Here is a 22,753-nt window from a genome sequence, read left to right as displayed (position 1 = left end):
GAGCCGCGGCTCCGTCACGTGTTTTGCTCCTCCGGAGTGAGACGGCGGCGCGGTCTGGGGGCCGGCGCGCGGTGCCAGACGCCGCCGCCGCTTGTTTTGGTTGGGGCTCTCGGCAACTCTCCGAGGAGGAGAAGGAGGAGGAGGGAGGAGAGAAGTAACTGCGGCGGCTGCGCCTCCGGAGGACCGGGCGTCTTCCCCCCATCTCTTCCCAAACCACCCCCTCCCCGCCTCCCTCCCTCATCCCCCTCCCCTCCTCCCTTGCGGACTGGAGCTTGGGGCAGGGATGAGTCTGTCCCTCTGGACCGTCCCCTGCTCCCTTGGCTGCCCAGTAGCGTTGCGCGTGGAAAAGCCACTTTCCCCGCCCGCCGAGATGGGCTCGAGTGCGGGCTGCAGAGGACGCGTCCTCGGGCGGCGGCAGCAGCAGCAGCAACAGCCGCAGCGCCGCGGTCTCTGCGATTGAGCTGGTATTTGGGCGGCTGGTGGCGGCGGGGACGGTTGGAGGGTGGGAGGAGGCGGAGGAGGAGGAGAAGGAGGAGGAGGGAGAACCCCGTGCAACGTTGGGACTTGGCAGCCCGCCTCCCCCTGCCCAAGGATATTTAATTTGCCTCGGGAATCGCTACTTCAGAGGGGAACTCGGGAGGGAAGGCGCGCGCGCCTGAAGGGCCAAGCTGGGACTCCTCGGTCGCCGCTGCGTCCCTGCACCGCACTTGACCAGGGGCGGCGAGGGATGCATCTAAGCTTCTTCTCGGCTGCAGAGACTCGGGGGAGACTTGGTCCTCAGAAGATCGTGCCTGGACTCACCCTAGACACACTGCCTTCCCCTCTGGGCATGAAACGCCCTTAAACTCGGGTCGGGCAGTCTTCCTTGGCGCAGCTACCTCGTCCTTCGGCTGCCCCTCCCCAGCGCCGGGAACAGCGAGGATTTCGGAATCAGGGTTTCTGCTTCCTCCAGCCCCGAGTGCATGTGCGGGGCCGCATCGAGAAGCCTCCCCCCACCCAGTTTTTCGGCACCTCCCTCTGCTCCGCAGCAGCATGGCGAGCCCTCCGGATACCGATGGCTTCTCCGACGTGCGCAAGGTGGGCTACCTGCGCAAACCCAAGAGTATGCACAAGCGCTTTTTCGTGCTGCGGGCAGCCAGCGAGGCCGGGGGCCCGGCGCGCCTGGAGTACTATGAGAACGAGAAGAAGTGGCGGCACAAGTCGAGCGCCCCCAAACGCTCGATCCCCCTCGAGAGCTGTTTCAACATCAACAAGCGGGCTGACTCCAAGAACAAGCACCTGGTGGCTCTCTACACCCGAGACGAACACTTTGCCATTGCGGCAGATAGCGAGGCTGAGCAAGACAGCTGGTACCAGGCTCTTCTGCAGCTGCATAATCGAGCAAAGGCCCACCATGACGGGGCTGGAGGCTGCGGTGGTAGTTGCAGCGGCAGCTCTGGCGTCGGAGAGGCAGGGGAAGACTTGAGCTATGACACGGGCCCAGGACCTGCGTTCAAGGAGGTCTGGCAGGTTATCCTGAAACCCAAAGGCCTGGGTCAGACAAAGAACCTGATTGGCATCTACCGCCTCTGCCTGACCAGCAAGACCATCAGCTTTGTGAAGCTGAACTCCGAGGCAGCGGCTGTGGTGCTGCAGCTGATGAACATCAGACGCTGTGGACACTCAGAGAACTTCTTCTTCATCGAGGTGGGGCGTTCCGCCGTAACAGGGCCCGGCGAGTTCTGGATGCAAGTAGATGACTCCGTTGTAGCCCAGAACATGCATGAGACCATTCTAGAGGCCATGCGGGCCATGAGCGATGAGTTTCGCCCGCGCAGCAAAAGCCAGTCTTCATCCGGTTGCTCTAACCCCATCAGTGTTCCCCTTCGCAGGCACCATCTCAACAATCCTCCACCCAGCCAGGTGGGGTTGACTCGCCGATCTCGCACCGAGAGCATCACTGCCACCTCCCCTGCCAGCATGGTAGGTGGAAAACCAGGTTCCTTCCGGGTGCGTGCCTCCAGTGATGGCGAGGGCACCATGTCCCGCCCTGCATCAGTGGATGGCAGTCCTGTGAGCCCTAGCACCAACAGGACCCACGCCCATCGGCATAGAGGCAGCTCCAGGCTGCACCCCCCACTCAACCACAGCCGCTCCATCCCTATGCCTTCTTCCCGCTGCTCACCTTCAGCCACCAGCCCAGTGAGTCTGTCATCCAGTAGCACTAGTGGCCATGGCTCCACCTCAGACTGTCTCTTCCCGAGGCGCTCTAGTGCTTCCGTGTCCGGTTCTCCTAGTGATGGCGGTTTCATCTCCTCTGATGAGTATGGCTCCAGTCCCTGCGATTTCCGAAGTTCCTTCCGCAGTGTCACCCCAGATTCCTTGGGCCACACCCCACCAGCCAGGGGTGAGGAAGAGCTGAGCAACTATATCTGCATGGGTGGCAAGGGAGCCTCCACTTTGGCTGCTCCCAATGGTCACTACATTTTGTCTAGGGGTGGCAATGGCCATCGCTACATCCCAGGTGCTAGCTTGGGGACAAGCCCAGCGTTGACTGGGGATGAAGCCACCAGCGCAGCAGATCTGGATAACCGGTTTCGGAAGAGAACTCACTCCGCAGGCACGTCCCCTACCATTTCTCACCAGAAGACCCCCTCGCAGTCTTCAGTGGCTTCTATTGAGGAGTATACGGAGATGATGCCCGCTGCCTACCAACCAGGAGGTGGCAGTGGAGGCCGACTGCCCAGCTACCGGCATTCCGCCTTCGTGCCCACCCACTCCTATCCCGAAGAGAGTCTAGAGATGCACCCCTTGGAGCGTCGTGGGGGCCACCACCGTCCAGACACTGATGATGGCTACATGCCCATGTCTCCAGGGGTGGCTCCAGTGCCCAGCAACCGTAAAGGAAATGGGGACTATATGCCCATGAGCCCCAAAAGTGTGTCTGCCCCACAGCAGATCATTAACCCCATCAGACGCCACCCTCAGAGAGTGGACCCCAATGGCTACATGATGATGTCTCCCAGTGGCAGTTGCTCCCCTGACATTGGAGGTGGGTCCAGCAGCAGCAGCAGCGGCGCAGCCCCTTCTGGGAGCAGCTATGGGAAGCCATGGGCAAATGGAGTAGGGGGGCACCATCCTCATGCCCTGCCTCATTCCAAACCTCCTGTTGAGAGTGGTGGTGGCAAGCTCTTGCCTTGCACAGGCGACTACATGAACATGTCACCAGTGGGAGACTCCAACACCAGCAGCCCCTCCGAATGCTACTACGGTCCAGAAGATCCCCAGCACAAGCCAGTCCTTTCCTACTACTCATTGCCAAGGTCTTTTAAGCACACCCAGCGCCCCGGGGAGCCGGAGGAGGGTGCCAGGCACCACCAGCATCTTCGTCTCTCTTCTAGCTCTGGACGCCTTCTCTACACTACAACTGCGGAAGATTCTTCCTCTTCGACCAGCAGTGACAGCCTGGGTGGGGGTTACTGTGGGGCTAGGCCAGAGTCTGGCCTCCCTCATCCCCACCACCATGTCTTGCAGCCCCATCTGCCTCGAAAGGTAGACACGGCTGCGCAGACCAACAGCCGCCTGGCCCGGCCCACAAGGCTGTCCTTGGGGGATCCCAAGGCAAGCACCTTACCGAGGGTAAGGGAGCAGCAGCAGCAGCAGCAACAGCAGCAACCTTCGCTGCACCCTCCGGAGCCCAAGAGCCCAGGGGAATATGTGAATATTGAATTCGGGAGTGGCCAGCCTGGCTATTTAGCTGGCCCTGCGACTTCCCATAGCTCCCCTTCAGTCCGATGTCCACCCCAGCTCCACCCAGCTCCCAGAGAAGAGACTGGCTCGGAAGAGTACATGAACATGGACTTGGGGCCAGGCCGGAGGGCAACCTGGCAGGAGAGTGGTGGGGTTGAGTTGGGCAGAGTAGGCCCTGCACCTCCAGGGGCTGCTACCATTTGCAGGCCAACCCGGTCGGTGCCAAGTAGCCGCAGTGACTACATGACCATGCAGATAGGTTGTCCTGGTCAAAGCTATGTGGATACCTCCTCAGTGGCCCCAGTCAACTATGCTGACATGCGGACAGGCATTGCTGCAGAGAAGGTGAGCCTGCCCAGAACCACAGGGGCCGCTCCCTCTTCATCCTCCACAGCCTCTGCTTCTCCTGCTGCACCTCAAGGAGCAGCAGCTGAGCAGGCTGCTCCCTCTTCCCTGCTGGGAGGCCCTCAGGGACCTGGGGGCATGAGTGCATTCACCAGAGTGAACCTCAGTCCCAACCATAACCAGAGTGCCAAAGTGATTCGTGCAGACACTCAAGGGTGCCGGAGGAGACATAGCTCCGAGACCTTCTCAGCACCTACTCATGCTGGCAACACGGTGTCCTTGGGAGCAGGGGCTGCAGTAGGGGGCAGTGGTGGTGGCGGCGGCGGTAGCAGCAGCAGTGAGGATGTAAAGCGCCACAGCTCGGCATCATTTGAGAACGTGTGGCTGAGACCTGGGGATCTAGGGGGAGCCTCCAAGGAGACGGCTCCAGTGTGTGGGGCTGCTGGGGGTTTGGAGAAAAGTCTTAACTACATAGACCTGGATTTGGCCAAGGACGTTAAACAGCGCCCTCGGGAGTGCCCTTCTCAACAGCAGCCCCTACCGCCCCCTCCCCCTCGCCAGCCCTCAGGCAGCAACGAGGGCAGCTCCCCCAGACGCTCCAGTGAGGATTTAAGTACTTATGCCAGCATCAGCTTCCAGAAACCGCCAGAGGACCGTCAATAGCTCAACTGGACATCACAGCAGGTGCGTTTTATGGTGGCAGAGTCAGAAGATAAAAGTACATGTACCTGGGTGCTTGAATTCTGTTCTTTAACTGTCCCTTTTCACTCCTTCCCACGGTGTCCTTGGGGAGGATACACTTTCAGGAGGTGGGGGTGTGTGGGTCAGGGTACACAGATGCTCACCCCACAGTGACACCTGGCAGAAAATGTGTTGGAGCAGCCACAGAAGGGCTTCTGTATTTGAGAATTCCCAACTGAAGCACCTGTCACAGCATTTTAAAACTTAACATTCTCTAAAACCTGTCCTGAGGCTTGTCAAGAATCATTTTCTTCATATCAAAGTTTTATTTTGAGTAAATATTAAGGCCAGACCTTAGTAGGGACAATTCTACAAAAATACTTGCTAATACAAAACCTAAAAAGCCCTCATTTAAGATCCTGTCTCAGAGTTCTGAAGGGCAAGCTCGCTGAGTGGCTGTGTGCACTTTTGTTTTGTGATTTCACAATACCAAAGCAGTGTAAACAGCAGCGACTTTTATTCAGGCTGTCTTAAAAAGATCCATGAGTAAGAGCTTTTTTAGGCACAAGTATTTAGAAAGAAATTCTTACCTATCTCAGGTCTCCAAAGAAAGTAATTGTGGGGGATATTTTCTTTTTGTTCTTGTACTAGAATTCATGAAATGTTTTTCACACATAGACCTACCATCTTGCAGGCATGGCTGCTTTTGTACAGAATATGCAATAAACACCATGTGCCTGAGACGCATTAATGAGTTAAGAGTTATGGAAGTTCACCTCAGACTTTCTACCTTGTAATTCCGTTTCTTGTACTAAGGCATCACACATACCATTTGGGGGCTACTGTACATTTTTCCTGTAAGATTACTTAACATTTTTCTAGTGAAATGAACATCAATGAGGCATCAAGTCAGGGTAAAAAGGGCATTTGTTTTGGTGTGTGTTGAATGGGGCGGGGGACTGTGTGGTCTTCATTTGTAGGGTGCTTGCTTTCCTTTTAGTTCATGAGTAGATGCCTCAGAGATGTTGAAAGTTGGCTTTAGGTCATCTGTGGCCAAGGCTGTACTGAAAATGAGAAACATTTGTAATAGGAAATTAGCCTGTCCTTCGTTCTGGGAGCCTGTTTTCTGGTGGTCATTGTGGGGAGAGGACTGTCGTTCCCAGATAATGTGATGAGTTGGCAAATCAGAACTTTCCAGAATTGGAAGCAGTTTATTCTGACAAACTGATTACCTTGTGAATTTTATATATGCCTCACAGAAAGAGCATTTGGAAAGTATTTGTTTTTCTTAATAAGTCTCTGTTCATAAGAAATTAATTTGTGCCTTGGGCTTTTATCAATAGGAAATAATAACAGGGTGATTATGTGGTCAAAATGGTCCTGATTCTGCCTCCAACAACTATCATTCTTTGTTTTGTTGGACCAAATAGAGGCACATGAACATTAAAACTAAGATTTTACGTGATTTTTAAGAAAGCATCTATTTATTCAATATGTGCTTTTATCACTGGGGCAGAGAGATTTTTAGTGTATTGTTGTCAATATAAAATTCTTGATTATTTTTACCGTGATTTTTGAGGGTTGGGACTCCTATAATACTTGCATTGTAAACTGCTTACTTACTTCATAAGGTAAGAAGAGCCTGAAGCAAACAGATCCAGCAAAACTCAAATTTGGGCTTTACAGGAGGTAAAAGAAGAAAAGAAGACCCCCCCCATTTACTTTCTTACTTTGTATAGCTTTTGTTTTACAAAGTAGAATAAGCAGTGTTTGGTCTTTTGAAGAAAAAAATGAAATGACCAAACAATCTCCATTGTTTAAAAAGGAATTTAAAAGAAAATCCTGCTTATGTGGAAAACACACACACACACACACACACACACACACACACACAAATAAATCCCTCCCTTCCTTCCCAAGACTTTAATGCTCAACTTTCCGTTCTTAACTTTCTTAGAGAAAATACGATAATCCAGAGAAATCAGTTCTGTCTGTTACATTGCTGGAATAGCAATAGATAGGCATTTCCAAATGTCAGAAGCAGTCTTCTACGATGTGTATCTAAGTTTTAAGTGTGTGTGTGTGTGTGTGTGTGTGTGTGTGTGTGTGTGTGTGTTCTTCAAGCAGAGCACCTAGTGCTACCTGGTGCTTGTACACCCTCAATTGTGCTTGCTTTTGCTGAGTTTAAAGGTTTTATTTGCTAGTCAGTTATCATCAGAAGCTGGGCGCAATCAGATCTGCCAGTGGCAAACAGCTTCTGCTCACAGTGAGTTATCAGTTAGCTATTGTAACCTCCCCTGCCTTTGCTGTCTCTGCTGCTACTTCCCGTCTTAGAAAAAAACCCTGAAACATGGTTAAAGGAATACGGCTGCCACGAGGGATGTGTGTGCGTTCTGGGAGCCCCTCTTAGACATCTCAGCTTGTTTACTTTGTTTCAATGTCAGTTCAAGGAGAGCGATTAGGAGAGAGGAAGAGAAGCATTTAGCTCCTGTGCTCAGGACTTGACCGATTCAACAACCATCTTTTCTGTGTCTCCCTGTGTTCTCTGGTGCATGTCAGGGTCACCTCCAACTTAAGTTCTGAACTGCTAGATTGTGCTGTGGAAAGATCACCCCTTCCCCTGTTCCTTTGTCCCCACCTTCTAGTGCATGGTCATGGCATTGGTACAGTCATTGTGGCCTACTGTATGTACCCAGAGCCTAAAGAGGAGGGCTAAAAGAACCCTCTGGGCCTAAACACGACCGTCCAAATACCTTTAACCAGCATTTGCCTAAGATTTGACTTGACTGTTGAAACTGCAGCCTGGCAGCCAGAGCACACTTTTGCTGACACAGACTGGAGTCATACCTCCCGGGGTCTTTTTTTTTTTTTTTTTTTTTTTTCATCCTTTTGTTAAGGTACCCTTAAAAAGAGAATTTTACCATCGTTTCCGACCCTGTTTTTCCTCTAGGACTTCATGCCTCTCTTTACCCCCTCCCTCGATGCTCTCCACCCCATGGCCTTTGGAGCTGGCGCAGACCCCGCGGGCCCTGGCACTTTCCCTTTTCCCGGGTCACCTCCGCTTCCTGCCTGCGTCTCCCCTTTGCTTGGCTCTTGGCCCCCCTCTTCCAAGCCTCCTTCCGCCCAGGAGTTGGCGCGAGGAGGTCGTCCAGGCTCCCGCCCCCGCCTGGCTCGGTCCTCCCGGGACACGGGGGGCCCCCTTCCCAGGCCTCGAGGTTGGCGGTGGCAGTCGAGCCCCCGCCCCTCGGCCGGCGGGCCAGACGCCGGGTGCCGATTGGCTCTTGTAAGAGCCAATCAGCATGAGTGATGGCCGGGGCGGGGGCAGGCTGGGGCCTCGCTGGGGAAGCTCTCTCACCCCTCCCGGTGCTGCAGAGCTAATCCAGGTTCTCCCGCCCCCAAGCCTAGGATACGGATGCGCTTCATCTCTAATGTATCTCTGCCAGAATCCTAAAAATGAACAAAAAGCACAGCAGCGGGCTGACAGAGGCCGGAAACACCTCACTTCCTCTTCTTTTTAATTGACAAAAATTCAGGCCGCGACCATGTGACATGCCCCATTTTGTTTCCCTCCTGTCTTTACTATGGTTTACTACGACGACGCCGTTCCTTCATCCTCCCACTCTAGTGTGCAAACAGGAGCGAGCGGCAGACGGCACGTGGTGTGGGATTGACTGGGCTGGCTCCCGCTTCTCACATTTATGTCTCTTGCTAAAGGGGAGGAGAAGGGAGAGACACAAGCCTTGCTTTGGGGTCATTCTAAGGAAAACTCCTTTGCCTTGAAAGAGCCCGAGGCTCTTTCCAGTAACTAACAATATACACTTTATTGAGCACCTGCCGCTTCAAACGCACCTGAGCTGGATAAGATCAAGGAAAATTGATCCTCCCTACTTCTCTTGTGAGGGAACCCAGAGAGTAAGGGAACCTTAGGCTACAGTTTGCACGTTGTAAGTGTCTGAAGATTCATTAGAAACGCTTGAAGAGTGTATAGTGTGTTCCTTTACCAAGATTTTGAGGACGAGTGGGTGTGTTTTTCAAACGTTTGGTATTTGACCAGTGACATCCCACCAAGGCAGTCTGGGTTGGTTGTTAAGGCTTGCTCTAATTGTATTGCGACCTCATAACGAAATTTCATGAGATGTATTGTTATAGGGATGAAAAAGGAAAGAAAGAAAACTATGGGAGTATCTTCTACTTCCCTTACTCCCAAAAGGGTTTCTCAGCAACCAGCATCTCTCTCCATCACTGACTCATAAGTCACAGGGGTAACGTTTTTCTGAGGTGCCCACGGAAAAAGCACAGGTGAAAATCAATGTGCTGACAGCTCCGGTATGAAAGAACTCAAATTTCCTGAGATCAGCAGAAAAGAGATACTGCAGCATCTAACTTTTTATTGTCTGCCATTGTTTAGGTTGCCTATATTTTTAAAAGTATATCCCTGTATAATAACCATTTACGTGAACAACCCTAATATTGCCTTACAGGGAAGAACTTGAGCTCCAAACCAGCATGCTACTTCTTAAACTTTTTTTTTTTTTCCAGTTTATCAGAATTCCTGGAAAATCAGTTTGTGCTATCTCGAATGATGCAATGGAAAAAAACTGTTCCCAGGAGTAAGATCTTGAGTTCTGGCCTCGTGACCTTGATCAAGTCACTTAATTTCCCTTGGTCTATTTCCTCATCAGTAACTGGAGAAGTTTGTTCCACATTGTTCTAATCTTTGCAGCTCTAAACATAGGGATGTTTTGGAGCAAATGACTGATACTCTTTAATGAGTCATATGTACTGAGCATTATTTCTCCAGAAGCCGTAGTTGGGGGTCATAGTAAAGTGCACTGGGATGCTCTAAGCTGTGCTGTTCTTACATATGTGTCAGATCCTCTGTTTTTGTTTCTGTGAGACAAGGTTTCTCTGTGTAGTTTTGATGCCTGTCCTGGATCTCGCTCTGCAGACCAGGCTGGCTTCGAATTCACAGAGTTCCACTTGGCTCTGCCTCCTGAGTGCTGGGATTAAAGGCATGTGCCACTGCCTCCGGGCTGTGTCAGATCCTATGTCTCGACAGATGGAGGCTTGGAAGGAAGGCTCTTTGATTTAGGACTGGCTTTTGACCTTTCTTGTTTGGAGAGAGCATTTTTACATTTGTTTTTCTCCAAGACAAGATTTCTCTGTGTAGCCCTCAAACTCAGAGATCGGTCTGCCTCTGCCTCCTGAGTGCTGGGATCAAAGGCATGCACCACCACTGCCCATTTTCGTATTTTAACAGACTTTGAGGCAAACCCTCCTGATAGTATTTATCTAAGTTTTGGAGCCATCTTCAGACTAGATGAGTCTCCTCTTACCTCATTTAAAAAGAACACATCCTATGTGAATGTAAGTCACCTGCAACTTTTCTGCTGTCTAAAGTCACCCACCAGGAGAATCATACTCGACAGTGTAGATCAGGCTGTAACCAATGTAGGTCTATGACATTGCTTAACATAACTTCTGTTGAGAATCTCCCCCTTCTTATAGGTAGTTAATTTACGGATAGTGTTTCTCATTTGTAGCCTCAGAATTCTCCAGTGAGATACCTATATAAGCTGGTGAACAGGAAATCTGAGAAACCCCCTGGGGACTATGGGATGTCTTGCAGGCAAAGTGTGCTGCCCCAGGACTCATCTGTGCTGTAGAATTTTGGAGTACTTAGCTGAGCTATTAGCATATGTATTCTGTTGACCGACGCGATGTCGTCTTGGCTGTGGAGTTGTTAATATATTCAGAGGCTCTCAGGGTATTCACATCTCTACATAGGCTTCATATATCGTGAGAATAATAGTCTGTAGACTTTTCATTTAAAACTATTCACTTCATCTTTTCCCACCTTCCTACTACAGTCAGATCTCTTAGCTGAATTGGAGATAAATGTTTCCTTTTATTGTGGTTAAGTTGGTAATTCGGTATAATAGGACTTCATGGTGTTTAAATTCTGTTTTGTTGTTTTAAAGAAAGTCTTTTCCTAGATTATTTCCTCATGCTAGAGAGTTCCTGGAAATAACATTCAAGGAAAATGACTTATGAGTTTGGTTTGAAGTCAATTTCTCATTAAAGACTCTGTGACTTTTTTCATACTTGTACTTTTGGGGGAGCTTTAAAAATGATAGGTATCCTCACATTTATAATTATGTATTTGATTTAATATTTATTTCATTACCTTATGGATTCATAGCTATAGGGCCAACTTTAAAAACTCCTAAAATGTTATGTTTGAAATATGTTTGAAAAGCATAATTATGAATTTTTAATGGAATCACATCTTAATGCTGCATAGTTTAATTCTCGTGTACTTTGGTCTAATATGAAACAATTTAAGAAGTGAATAGAAGGCTATTTGAAATGATAGTCTCGTAAGCATCATCAGATGGCACCTACTTTTGTCTTACAGAAATGGTAGTATCTTTACCAATCTTAATTCACAGAGAAAGGGAAATGATGGAGTAGGCAAAACTAAGTTACTGGTCATCCACAGTGAAAGAAATATTTTTTTCATTTCGATAACATTCTTGCTACAGATTCTGCTATAATCTATTTGTTAAAATAAATTTGGTTGGATGAATGTCATTTGTGCCTTTTCCATGAGTCACTGATCTTTGAATAATAGGGATTTTAAAATAGTATGTTTATTTGGAGAAGGTTGTGCCTCTCTTTTAGCCCTTGTCCTGTCTGAAAAGTCCTGGTGGCAGGTGAATGGAATCCTTGGGTCAGACATTAATGTAGTTGTGTCAGTCTTCAGTAGAGAAGAGGTCTAGTGGTTTTACTGACTAAGTTGAGTTGCGTCTGTTGTTCCTTTACCATTTCATGTTTTAATTTTCTTTTTCTTTTTTTTTTTTTTTTCTTTTTCTGGAGCTGAGGACCGAACCCAGGGCCTTGTGCTTGCTGGGCAAGCACTCTACCACTGAGCTAAATCCCCAACCCTAATTTTGTTTTTTGCAGTTACATGTTGCATGTATATTCTTCTGTTCCATTAGTCGTCTTGTTTGTTTGATCAGATACTCTCTGATGCAAGTTCTCCGATCTGCCCTGACATATTCAGGTCATGTTGCTATCAGTATTGTTTAGTCTTTAGAATACAATAGTTGTGTTTACTGAAGTAATCAAAGAACTATGAGTTCATTTCAAATGTATGTTGTATTGCAAGCAAATTATGTCATGTGTAGGAAGTTCTACTTCTTGCTTTCAGGGAAGATATAGACCACGTTAAGTTGTTTTTAAATTCAACATTAAAAAAAAAAAATAGCTGTTGGGCCAACAAGATGGCTCAGTGAGCAAAAAAGTGCTTGTTGTCCAAGCCTGATAGATGTTTTGAGTTTGATCTCTGGAACCCACAGTGTAGGAGAGAATTGATTCCCAAATCCCAAAAGTTATCTTCTACACACACACACACACACACACACACACACACACACACACACACACACACCATACACTTTTAGAAAATAATAAAATATAGCTGATATATACAGGCCAGTAGAAGATTTGGTAATTACCGTATAACCTAACTATCTTTCATCTGATCTCCAAAGATCACTTCTCACTTCTCTATTCATGCTCAAATTATTTGGAGGACTCAATATAGAAATACATTTATCTTTGTGTGTGTGTGTGTGTGTGTGTGTGTGTGTGTGTGTGTGTGTGTGTGTGTGAACAGAAAAGTCTGATGTTGGGCATCTTTAAGGGCTCTCCATCTTGCTTCTTGAGACAGGGTGCAGCTCACCGAGTCAGCTAGACTAGCTGCCTAGCAAGCTCCAGGGATCCTCCTGCCTCTTGCTCATACATACTGGGGCTCAAACTCGGGTCTTCACTCTTGCACAGCAAGTTACTTTGTCGAATGAACTATCCCCCCGAGCCCCAAATCACCAGAAGAACTGTAACAACGCCAGTGCAGTCTTGGCAACTATCCATATGCCAATTTCAACATAAAATATCTGCTGTTGACCAAACGGGCCCCGAGCCACATTTGTTCTTCCTCCCTCCTTTCTCTTTCCTCAGTCACCAGCACTGAGCACTGTGATGCTTCAAATTGCTCACCTTCTATTCGAAGAGATCGAGGCTAGATGCATGGCAATAGAGTAGAAACTGGGAAGGAGAAGTCCCCAAGGTCGTTTCCAAATTTCTCATGACATACTTCATCTGGGACAAAGAAAGATTAAAATCCCGAAGGTGTAATCCATGTAGGTAGCAATTTCCATAACTCCCAGGACAAAAGTATGAAGCTACCTTACAGTTGAAGGCCTTTAAAAAAAAAATCAAAATAATCATGACTTCCTCCCTGACAGTAAAGCCAGATACACAATTAGTGGGTGAGGTTGTTGAACTTTCTCATTTGGAAGAATGGCCCATCTTCGGACAGCTGGGAGGAAAGCAAGAGGCGGGTATCTTTGGTTTGGACCATTAGTCCGAAGGAAGCAGGAGGGAGAGGGGCCAAGCCCGAGATGAATAGAGCTTGAATGTAGGATTCCTCATTGGTTGGCTGGCATTAGGAAGCATGAGGACTACAAAAGCAATTGATAATCTTTCTTTGTATCTTAGCTTTGCTATTAAGGGACTCCTGTCCTTCAGGTGGGTTTATTGTATTGTTTGTTTGTTTTGTTCTGTTTTTAGTTCTGAAAGACTGTAATCCTTGGAACTATCCCTCCTTCTGGTTGGGAATGCAATGTCCTTTGAGATTTTTTTTCAACACTCTATCATTTTTAAATATGTGATAGTTTCCTTAAGGAACTAAAAACATGTTTCTTTTGGGCTACCAAGTTTTATGAAACATCTCTGAATCTACTCATATGATGTTTTACTTTTATCTCTAAAATTTTTATGCTACCATAAAAAGTATTATTTCTTTGTGGCGTTTGCATACATATATATGATTATACTTTGTTCTTTTTTTTAAAGATTTATTTATTTATTATGTATACAGCATGTATGATTGCAGGCCAGAAGAGGGCGCCAGATCTCATTACAGATGGTTGTGAGCCACCATGTGGTTGCTGGGAATTGAACTCAGGACCTCTGGAAGAGCAGTCAGTGCTCTTAACCTCTGAGCCATCTCTCCAGCCCTATACTTTGTTCTTATACATCTTCTCCTGCTTCCCTTCTCCATCCTCCCTGGCCTTTCTCAAATAATTCCCCTTCTATTTACGTGTCACATGTTTTCCATTATGTCCTTCTTTCTCCTCTCACCTCTTTTAAGGTCTGTTTCTCCGCCCTCCTTTCTCTACTTTTTTGACTTACACACACACACACACACACACACACACACACACACACATCAAGAAGTTGGGGCGGGGAGGGGAGGAGGTCTGGGGAGGCACTTGAATTTGTCTTTCTGAGTCTGGCTTGTTTCACTTAGCATTATGATCTGCAGTCCCATCGTCCATTGGTCTGGTGATAGACATCTATGGTGGTTCTCATCTTTCGCTGCCGTAAATAGTGCAGCAGTCAACATGAATGTGCATGTATCTTTGTGGTATATTGACTTCAGTTCTTTGGGTTTATGCCCAGGAGTGGGTATGGCTAGGTCATATAGTAGTCTTATTTTTAGTTTTTTGAGGAACCTCCAAACTGACTTCCATAGTGACTGTATTGTTTTACATTCTCATGAGTAATATATACCTTTCCTCTTTTTCCACATCCTCATCAGTGTTTGAGTCATTTGTTTTCTTGGTGGTAGCTGTTTGGACTGGCAGAGATGGAATGTCAATGAAGTTCTGATTTGCATTTCTCTGATGGACAAGGGTGTTGAACACTGTTTCAGATATTTATTGGCCAGTTATATTTCTTTCAAGAACTGTCTGTTTAGTTCCTTGACCCATTTATTGACTTAATTCTTTTTTGCTGTTTAAATTTTGCAGTTCTTTATATAGTCTAAAATAATTCCCTGTCCGATTATAGTTGATAAAGTCCTTCCATCCCTCATTTTGTAGACTTTCTTTTCACTCTGATGATTGTTCCCCTTGCTGTGAGTCACTGTTTTTAAAACTGAGACCTGCTGGAGCAATGCCTCCTCTCCTGGAGGAGTTGGGTTCGATTACCAGCCCCCACACGGTGGCTCACAACCATCTGTAACTCCAGTTTTAAGGGATCCAATGCCTTCCTCTGGCCCCCCAGAGCACTGCATGCATATGGTGCATGGGCATACATCTGGCAAAATGCCTGTATACATTAAACTAATTTTTTTGAAAATTAAGATATGCCACACATTTCTATACTTTAATTTTTAAGTGTTTTTCTTTTGTTTTGAAGGTGGAGAGTGGAAAATGAGTCTTCCTTCCAACAGCTTCATCTATGGTCTCTTCTCACAGGCCACCAGTACCATGGCCTTTTGTTTATTTTCCAGAACTGAACTATCTGTATATTCTGAAGCTTAATAATAGAAAGCTGATTAAATGCTCAAGTCTTCTATGGAAGAATATACTCTTCTTCCAAGTTTGGGTGCTAACATACTCTTCTTCCAAGTTTGGGTGCTAAAGAAGCACAGCAGATTAATAGACCCGGTGTAGCAGGCTCCCTCTTTTTTGTTTTGTTTTTCCCATAAAGGGAAAAAGAAAAATAGACTCCTTTGAGTTTTTAGGTACAAACAGTTGCTAGAGATTGTGTATATAGTCCAATAAAGATGAAAAGACATTAGTTAAGAAATGATCAACAGCCAGGAATGGTGACACACGCCTCTAATCCCAGCACTCAGGAGGCAGAGGCAGGCAGATCTCTGAGTTTGAGGCCAGCCTGGGCTACAGAGAGAGTTCCAAGTTTCCAAACACTAAAATTGCAAATGTTATCACTTTTCTGTTTCTCTTTACTGGGATGGTAGTACTCATGAGTCCTTGCTGCTCCTTAGATGGAATGGATTATAATTCTTCATATAATGTAGCAGGACCAAGTATAAAGGTTAAGGATTCTCATGGAGTGGAGGCTTTCTGGGCACCAAGGGATCCTGTTTCTGGGAGCTAGAAAGACTTGGTACTTTTTACTGGAATTGGTTTTTCTGGGAGCAGTGTGTTTTCAGAACACAACTGTAGACACATAAATTCCTTTACCTTAGTGATCCTGTCTCACTTAGGATCTCCACAGGATGGGAGTGGAATGTAGAGTGTCTCTCCCATCCCCAGTGGTAAACTGCTCAAACAATGTCTAATTTGAACTAAAGTGAGATCTTCTCTAGTGCTCAACACATAAATGACTGATGTCCTTTTTTCCCCCCTGAGTGTGGTTCAGGATGATTATTGTGGAAATGAGATGTCTCCTGATACAAATAGAAACTTTCAAGAATTCGAGAATGTATAATATTTATTCGATAATCATCAATGTTTGCTCATTTTTGATGATTTGCCCACAAAAAATATACTGGTAGTAATAGTGTCCATTTTCTTCTAGTTATCTGCAGTAATAAGGAGTGAAAAGTCTTACATGTGAGATTATGAATTTTCTTAGATATGATATATGTATTGTTTAGCCTTTGAAGTAAAACAAACCATTCCAAAACCAGATTTGTTAAAATGCCAACTATTCATTAAATCTCAGTTCTGTGGGCTGGTGTTTTGAGCAGGGTTCTACTGGGCAGTTCTTTTGTGTGTCTGCCTGGATTGTCTGAGGTGAGGTGGAAATTGTCCTTCTTCATATGATGGTCCAGATAGCACTTGCTTCTGATATGTTCCCAGGAATGGAACCTGGACTTCATATGGTAGTAGGTGGATTTTACAGACAAGGGAAGCAATACTTGGGTGTAAATACTTTCTAGCCTCTGTGCCCATCACATTTGCTACTGCTCTGTTTACTAAACGCTTAAGTCACACAGCCGTGCCCAATTTTTAAATCATTTTTTTGGGTCTGTATAATATGTATGTATGTATGTGTATGATGTGTGCATGTTCCTGTGTGCAGTAGTGAGCGTGTAGAAGTCAGAGGGTAGCCTCAAGTGATAGTCCTTAACTTTCTTGTTTGAAACAGGGTCTCTTTGTTCTTTGCAGTGTATACCAGGCTAGCTGGCCTATGAGCTTCCTGACTCAGCCTCCCATCTTGCTTTAGGAGGACAAGGTAGCTCTGAGTGCAGCTATCCAGGACAAAATTATATAATTATTTAAAACTTAGGAGATTTTTTTCCCCCTTTGGTAACTGATTGTGCAGTTATAGAACATGAACTTTGTAGATGACGACTTGTATGTCACCATGTCAAAAGGTTGAGGTTAGTTGTGCCTGGTAGAGAGGATCATATTTGCTGACAGCACTCAGGTGCCTGCCATAGGACCGAAGAGCCGAGGTATCAGTGGAAGGGAACCTAAAGCCAGAAAACATCTTCCCACCATCCATTTCCCAGTGGCTAACCTGCAGACTCAGCAAGCTGGGCCCAGTTATAACTGGCTGGGTGAAGAACTAGACTGTTGGGAGAGAGGTGGGGGGAGGCAAGGGATGTAAAGGAGTGTGGGGCTTTTAAGTGGGCTGGGAGACTGTCCCCACCTGAGTACCAGTGAAGGTACTGGCAGCCCAGAGGTTTTTTTAAGTCTCACCCGGGGCGAGTACTTTCCTGAAACGCTGCCCAGCCCTCCCCATGGCCACTATGCATGCTTTTCTCTTACCAGAATTACAAATGCCTTAAATGTTCCTGAGCTCAGAGAACAAAACAAAACAGGGCACTGTATAAAATACAGTGGTGGGAGGGCAGGGTGGCCCCTAAAGTTTTATGCACAGCTAGTGAACTGGTGCTATTTATGTTGTGATTTTGGTAGCTCCTATCCACTCACCCCTCCCATGTGCCCCCTACTTGCCCACCTGCCCCCCCATTCCCAATTTAAACACACTCTTTGAACTGCGGCTAAACAATAACTTCCTTTCAAAGCGGATCCTATACCCTCTGCTTAGGTTAAGGATTATAGATAAATAGCTTATTTTTAAAAGAATAAATAATGAAATGATTTCTGCAAGTGTTAGTGGAATACCCTGGAAACCACTGATAATGTAATTAAAACATTTTCTTTTGCCTAAACTTCCCCACCCATTTGTGTGTGTGTGTGTGTGTGTGTGTGTGTGTGTGTGTGTGTGTGTGTGTGTGTATGTGTGTGTGTGTGAGAGAGAGAGAGAGGGAGAGAGAGAGAGGAGGGGGAAGGGAGAGAGGCGTAGTTTGGGGGTTGGGAGGAAAGTTAAGTTAGGAGGTGGGAACTGGAGTGTAATGAAAAGGTAGCATTCCTAAAACTAGGTCTTTAAAAATATTTTGTAGCTTAAGCCTTTGGTCCCTCACAAGTCCCTACAAGGGACGACCTTCAGAAAGAGCGTGTGGGCTTGTTGTCTCTCTGCCTTTGAACTGGGTGAAGAATGTGTCTGGAGATGGAAAAATGAATGGCTGGTGCTTTTAGCCTGCAGCGTGAAACTCACTGGAGGAATGTCTATGTCTTCAAAGCCCGCTTCCTACTGCACTGTGTTAGATGAGCACTTGAAAAGTGTTCTTGAATTGTCAAGAGTGACACACACACACACACACACACACACACACACACACACACACACACACACCCCAAATCCAAACCAAACCAAAAAAAAAAAAAAAAAGATATGCCACCCAATTCACTGGATCCTTTAGGTAGAATTTTTTAATGATAGGCCTCCTTTGTAAGAATAGAGCTTCATTTGGCTCCCTCTCTACCCCACTGATAGGATTAATTGTTATTCATAGATCAGGGACTTTCAGGCTCCCTTCCCCACAACAAGTGGAATTTTTTTTATTTTTTATTTTTTTGGTTTTTCGAGACAGGGTTTCTCTGTGTAGCTTTGCGCCTTTCCTGGAACTCACTTGGTAGCCCAGGCTGGCCTCGAACTCACAGAGATCCACCTGGCTCTGCCTCCCGAGTGCTGGGATTAAAGGCGTGCGCCACCACCACCCGGCTGGAATTTTTTTTTTTTAAATAGTGACAGAGGTATTTGGAAAACATCATAGATCTAAAGAGTTCTGAATGAATTTCCAGCATAAGTAAATTGTGTTTATAAAATGTAAGATTTTATATATATATTATTTATATATATAAATATATAAAATCTTACATTTTATATATAAAATCTTACATTTTATATATAAAATCTTACATTTTATATATAAAATCTTAATATATATATATATATATGACTAGAAAGGCAAAGTAGTATTTTATGTTCCAGGTTCAAGCATACTTAGCCCCAGCCTCTCTTTCAGAAAGATCACCTTTCCTGAGGGACAGTAACAACCCTTATTCTTATGTGGCTGCAGGCTTCCTGGCATTCTTTTCTTACTACAAGTTGTGAGCTGTGTATGAATGGGATCCATTGTCCAAGTTGGTACTCATAAAACCCCGGTTAAATTGAAAACTTGTCATCAACAGTTCACAGAAGAGCCTTTAATCACAGAAGAAGGGTTTAGGAAAATCCTCAGCAAAAATCAATAACATGAATATGTCTTAGGGAACCTAAATCATTTCATTTGTAAAACATTAAAAAAAACCTAAAATTAGATTTAGTAATATCATATGTACTAAATATAGGCAAAATTATGATAGTCTTTATGATCTGATATAGATATGAATGTGTGGGTAAAACCCATTACAAATGTCTCGTTCTGAAGTTACAATGTTTCTTGTGTGTGTTGGGGGTATGTGTGTACAAGTCCTTGAGTGTGTGTGCCTGTGAGTATGTGTGTTCATATGTGTGTGTGGAGACTAGTGGTTGAGAGTGAGTGTCTTAGTTGCCACCCATCTTATTTTTTGAAATAGGGTCTCTCACTGAGCCTGCAGCTTGCCTATTTGGGTAGACTAGCTGGCCAGTAAACTCCAGGAACCCTTCCATTTCTGCCTTCTCAATACTGGGATTCCAGACATACCCTACCTACCATGCCTGACTTTCTATGGATGCTGGGGATCCAAACACTGGTCCTCACGCTTCTGTGGCAATCATTTTACATACTGAGACATCTCCTCAGCCCCTGCAGTGTAGCTTAAAGTCTTGGATACTTCTCCTGTTTCCCAAACCACTCATTTGAAGATTGACAGAAATTCCACTGTGTTGTGACAAGATTTATTTCTCAGCCCCAACAGCGGCTCATCAACTTGTATTCTATTAATATAGTTCTTCTGATATTAATTGTAGCTCACTGATCTAGGTCACAGCATAGGATTTTCACTGAGGTTTAAGATATCAAAAGCTCTGGATGTGGTGGCACATGCCTTTAATCCCACAAGACTGGAGACACAGGCAGGTGGATCTCTGCATTGGATGCCACCTTGATCTAAATAGTGAGTTCCAGGACAACCAGGGCTACACAGTGAGACCGTGTCTCAGAACACAAACAAATAAAAAGATATCAAAAGCAAATTTACTTAAAAAGTAAGTAAGAAAAGAAAATTACTTACAAAGTAACTATGTATCAGTTATATCTATTTTTAGAAAAGGCCGATTATTCAGTTTGTGATTCATAAGCCCCCTTCTAATGCGTCATTTCACTCCATTCCTCTTGGGTATTGCCAATTAGACCCTCAGTTAAAATATGTGGGGAGGGCTGGGCAAAGCCATTAAATTTAAATGAATCCATTTGGCAGTATGGCCATTTTTAGCAACTCTGTTAAGTGTCTCCTAGGTTCAGGAAACTGATCCCAATTGCTAAGATGTGAGGCTTTCCCCTTTGGTTCCCTAGAGTTCATTTTAGTATTTGCTTTTGAAGTCAGTTAGTATCACGTCCAAAGTAATGCAAAGTGTAGTCTAGGCTTAATTACCAGCTGTTACAGCAATTCTTTTCTGAAACATCATTTGAGGGCTGAGTTTGGTGGTATGTGCCCAAATTCCAGCATCGGGGAGGCAGAGGCAGGTGGATCTCCATGAGTCCCAGACCAGCAAGGGCTATCTAGTGAGACCCTACCTCAAAAATGGTAAATAAATAGCATTATTTGACATTTCAAATATAAAACCTGAAGGTAAGCTCCAAGTAAATGTATATATAACAGCAAAAATGTTTACTCTTTACATAAAAGTCTCCAATGCCTCAAGCTTGGAAATACTTTCCAACAGGTATGTATCGATTATTAAGGGAGGTGACTTCTCTCTCTGGCCACATTGTTGGTGGCTTCAAATACTTGGTAGAATGAGCTTGGCATTCGGTAGATCCTGTTTGTGGTATCCAGGTATGAAATGAATGGATGTTGCACCATGTTTCAGTATGGGAAATATTCAGGCAGGTTATCATCTGTAAACTAGATCCTACCTGTTGAGCATAGACATTTGCTTAAGAACATTTTTTTCCTGACACCATATGTGTCTGAACATTGTCTTAAAGAACATTGTCTTAAATATCTCCACTTGTTGCACATTAAGCTTTTGTATTTTCTGTACGCAAAAGTTAGATGATGAAATCAGCTTTCAGAAGATTGTATAGTGTGTGGTGGGGAATTTCTAAAGACTCAAATATTTGCAGACTGAGATAGGAAGGAATACTCTGGTTAATGACTATAATGAGGCGTTAGTGAACTATTGCATTCTAAAAGTGGTTCTCTGGAGTGCACACTTCAAGCCCTGTTAAACAGGTCCCGAGAACAGGTCAAATGAGAGAGCTATAAAGGGTCAGTTTCCCCAGGGGACAAATAAGATGCACTGAGAGAAGGCACAAGGACTTCTGGCCCCTTCCATGGACTGGAAGGCTTGACCATAGACACTAGTTCCTAGTTTCCTTATAAAACTCATGACCCTGTATACTGCATGTATATAAGTATTTCATCACCCTTGTGTGCTTGTGACTTTAGCAACCATGATTAAGGCTGTCTCCCCATGAAGCAAAGTCAGGGTGTTCTGATATCATAGAGATATAGAATAAGGATATAGAACAAAAGGAAGGCTCTAGAAAGATAAGGATATAGAATAAAAGTAAGTAATATTTGAAATCTGTGTTTCTGCTTGAGAGAAATTGTCCAAGGTGAATGATCTGGAACAGGTGGCAGCTAGGAACACCAGTGCATATTAAATCACATGATCATGGAGGTCATGAACCCTAGCTTATGTTCCAGGGTTGGATGATAGGAATTTTCAGGGATATTAAGTTTTCTTTTAAAGATTATATTCAAAACTGATAATCTATATATTAATCCTTTTCCAAAATTTTGTTTAAAAAATAATGTGAGAAAATTATTTAACACATTTACTTTCCTCTGGTATATTTCGTACACAAATTGGAAGGAAAGATTAATGTCTTGAAATCGGTCTTATACAAGAAACTTTTATTTTGATATCACTATGTATTTTACAAGTAAAGATCTTCAGGAATATTTCTGTTAAATCTGTACCTGGCTGGAGGAAATATTGCAGCTTTTGAGATTATTTTCTGTAGGAGTCACAGCTGCTATGCTAGGACATTCCTTCTGACATGACTCATTCTGATTTTGTTAGTGTTAATGCATGATATGCCTGGCATTTAAATTTTTTGAATTGAGGCCTTTAAGTTATTATTTAAATCAAGAAGTTCAAACTATGTTGTATGACAAAACTTTCCCTGGGGAGATGCAACACACACACACACACACACACACACACACACACACACACACACACACACACACACACATCTGCTCACCCCAGATGGGATCCTATGACCATCCAAAGAAAGTACAGATATCACCAAAGTCCAACTTATTGAAACAATGAATTTTATTGGGATTACTTACAGGAGCAGGAATTACTGAAAGACAGCTCTGTCACCAAGGCCCTCTGTTGGAGAATATCATTTTAAGAAGTGTTAAATTTGTTTATGTTGTGGAACATTTGTTTTAATGATGCAAAGATGTGTTGCATTCTTTTATGTTGCATTTGTTTAACACTGTGAAGCTGTGTTACTTTGCCTGTCTAAAACACCTGATGGTCTAATAAAGAACTGAACAGCCAGTAGCAAGGCAGGAGAAAGGATAAGTGGGACTGTCAGTCAGAAAGAATAAACAGGAGAAATCTGGGGAAAATGATTTGAAAAGAAGAAAGCAAGAGA

The 22,753-nt window shown here is 45.0% G+C and overlaps 1 protein-coding gene across 1 annotated transcript in view; it reads left to right on the top strand.

Annotated features, from left to right (window-relative positions):
- The first annotated feature begins 544 nt into the window (after nt 1-544).
- Irs1 (insulin receptor substrate 1) overlaps nt 545-22,753 on the top strand; it is a 60,958-nt gene continuing 38,749 nt past the window's right edge. Inside the window, exon 1 of the mRNA XM_052750023.1 lies at nt 545-4,758. Within this exon, the coding sequence (XP_052605983.1) occupies nt 1,033-4,737 (3,705 nt within the window). The 5' untranslated portion in view covers nt 545-1,032 and the 3' untranslated portion in view covers nt 4,738-4,758. The remainder of the gene's footprint in view (nt 4,759-22,753) is intronic.

Source organism: Peromyscus californicus, unplaced genomic scaffold (genome assembly GCF_007827085.1).
Source record: "Peromyscus californicus insignis strain IS unplaced genomic scaffold, ASM782708v3 Scaffold_21__1_contigs__length_65335640, whole genome shotgun sequence".
Lineage (NCBI taxonomy): Eukaryota > Metazoa > Chordata > Mammalia > Rodentia > Cricetidae > Peromyscus > Peromyscus californicus.
The sequence above is the reverse complement of the archived record's forward strand: the minus strand, read 5'-3'. Positions and strand labels throughout refer to the sequence as shown.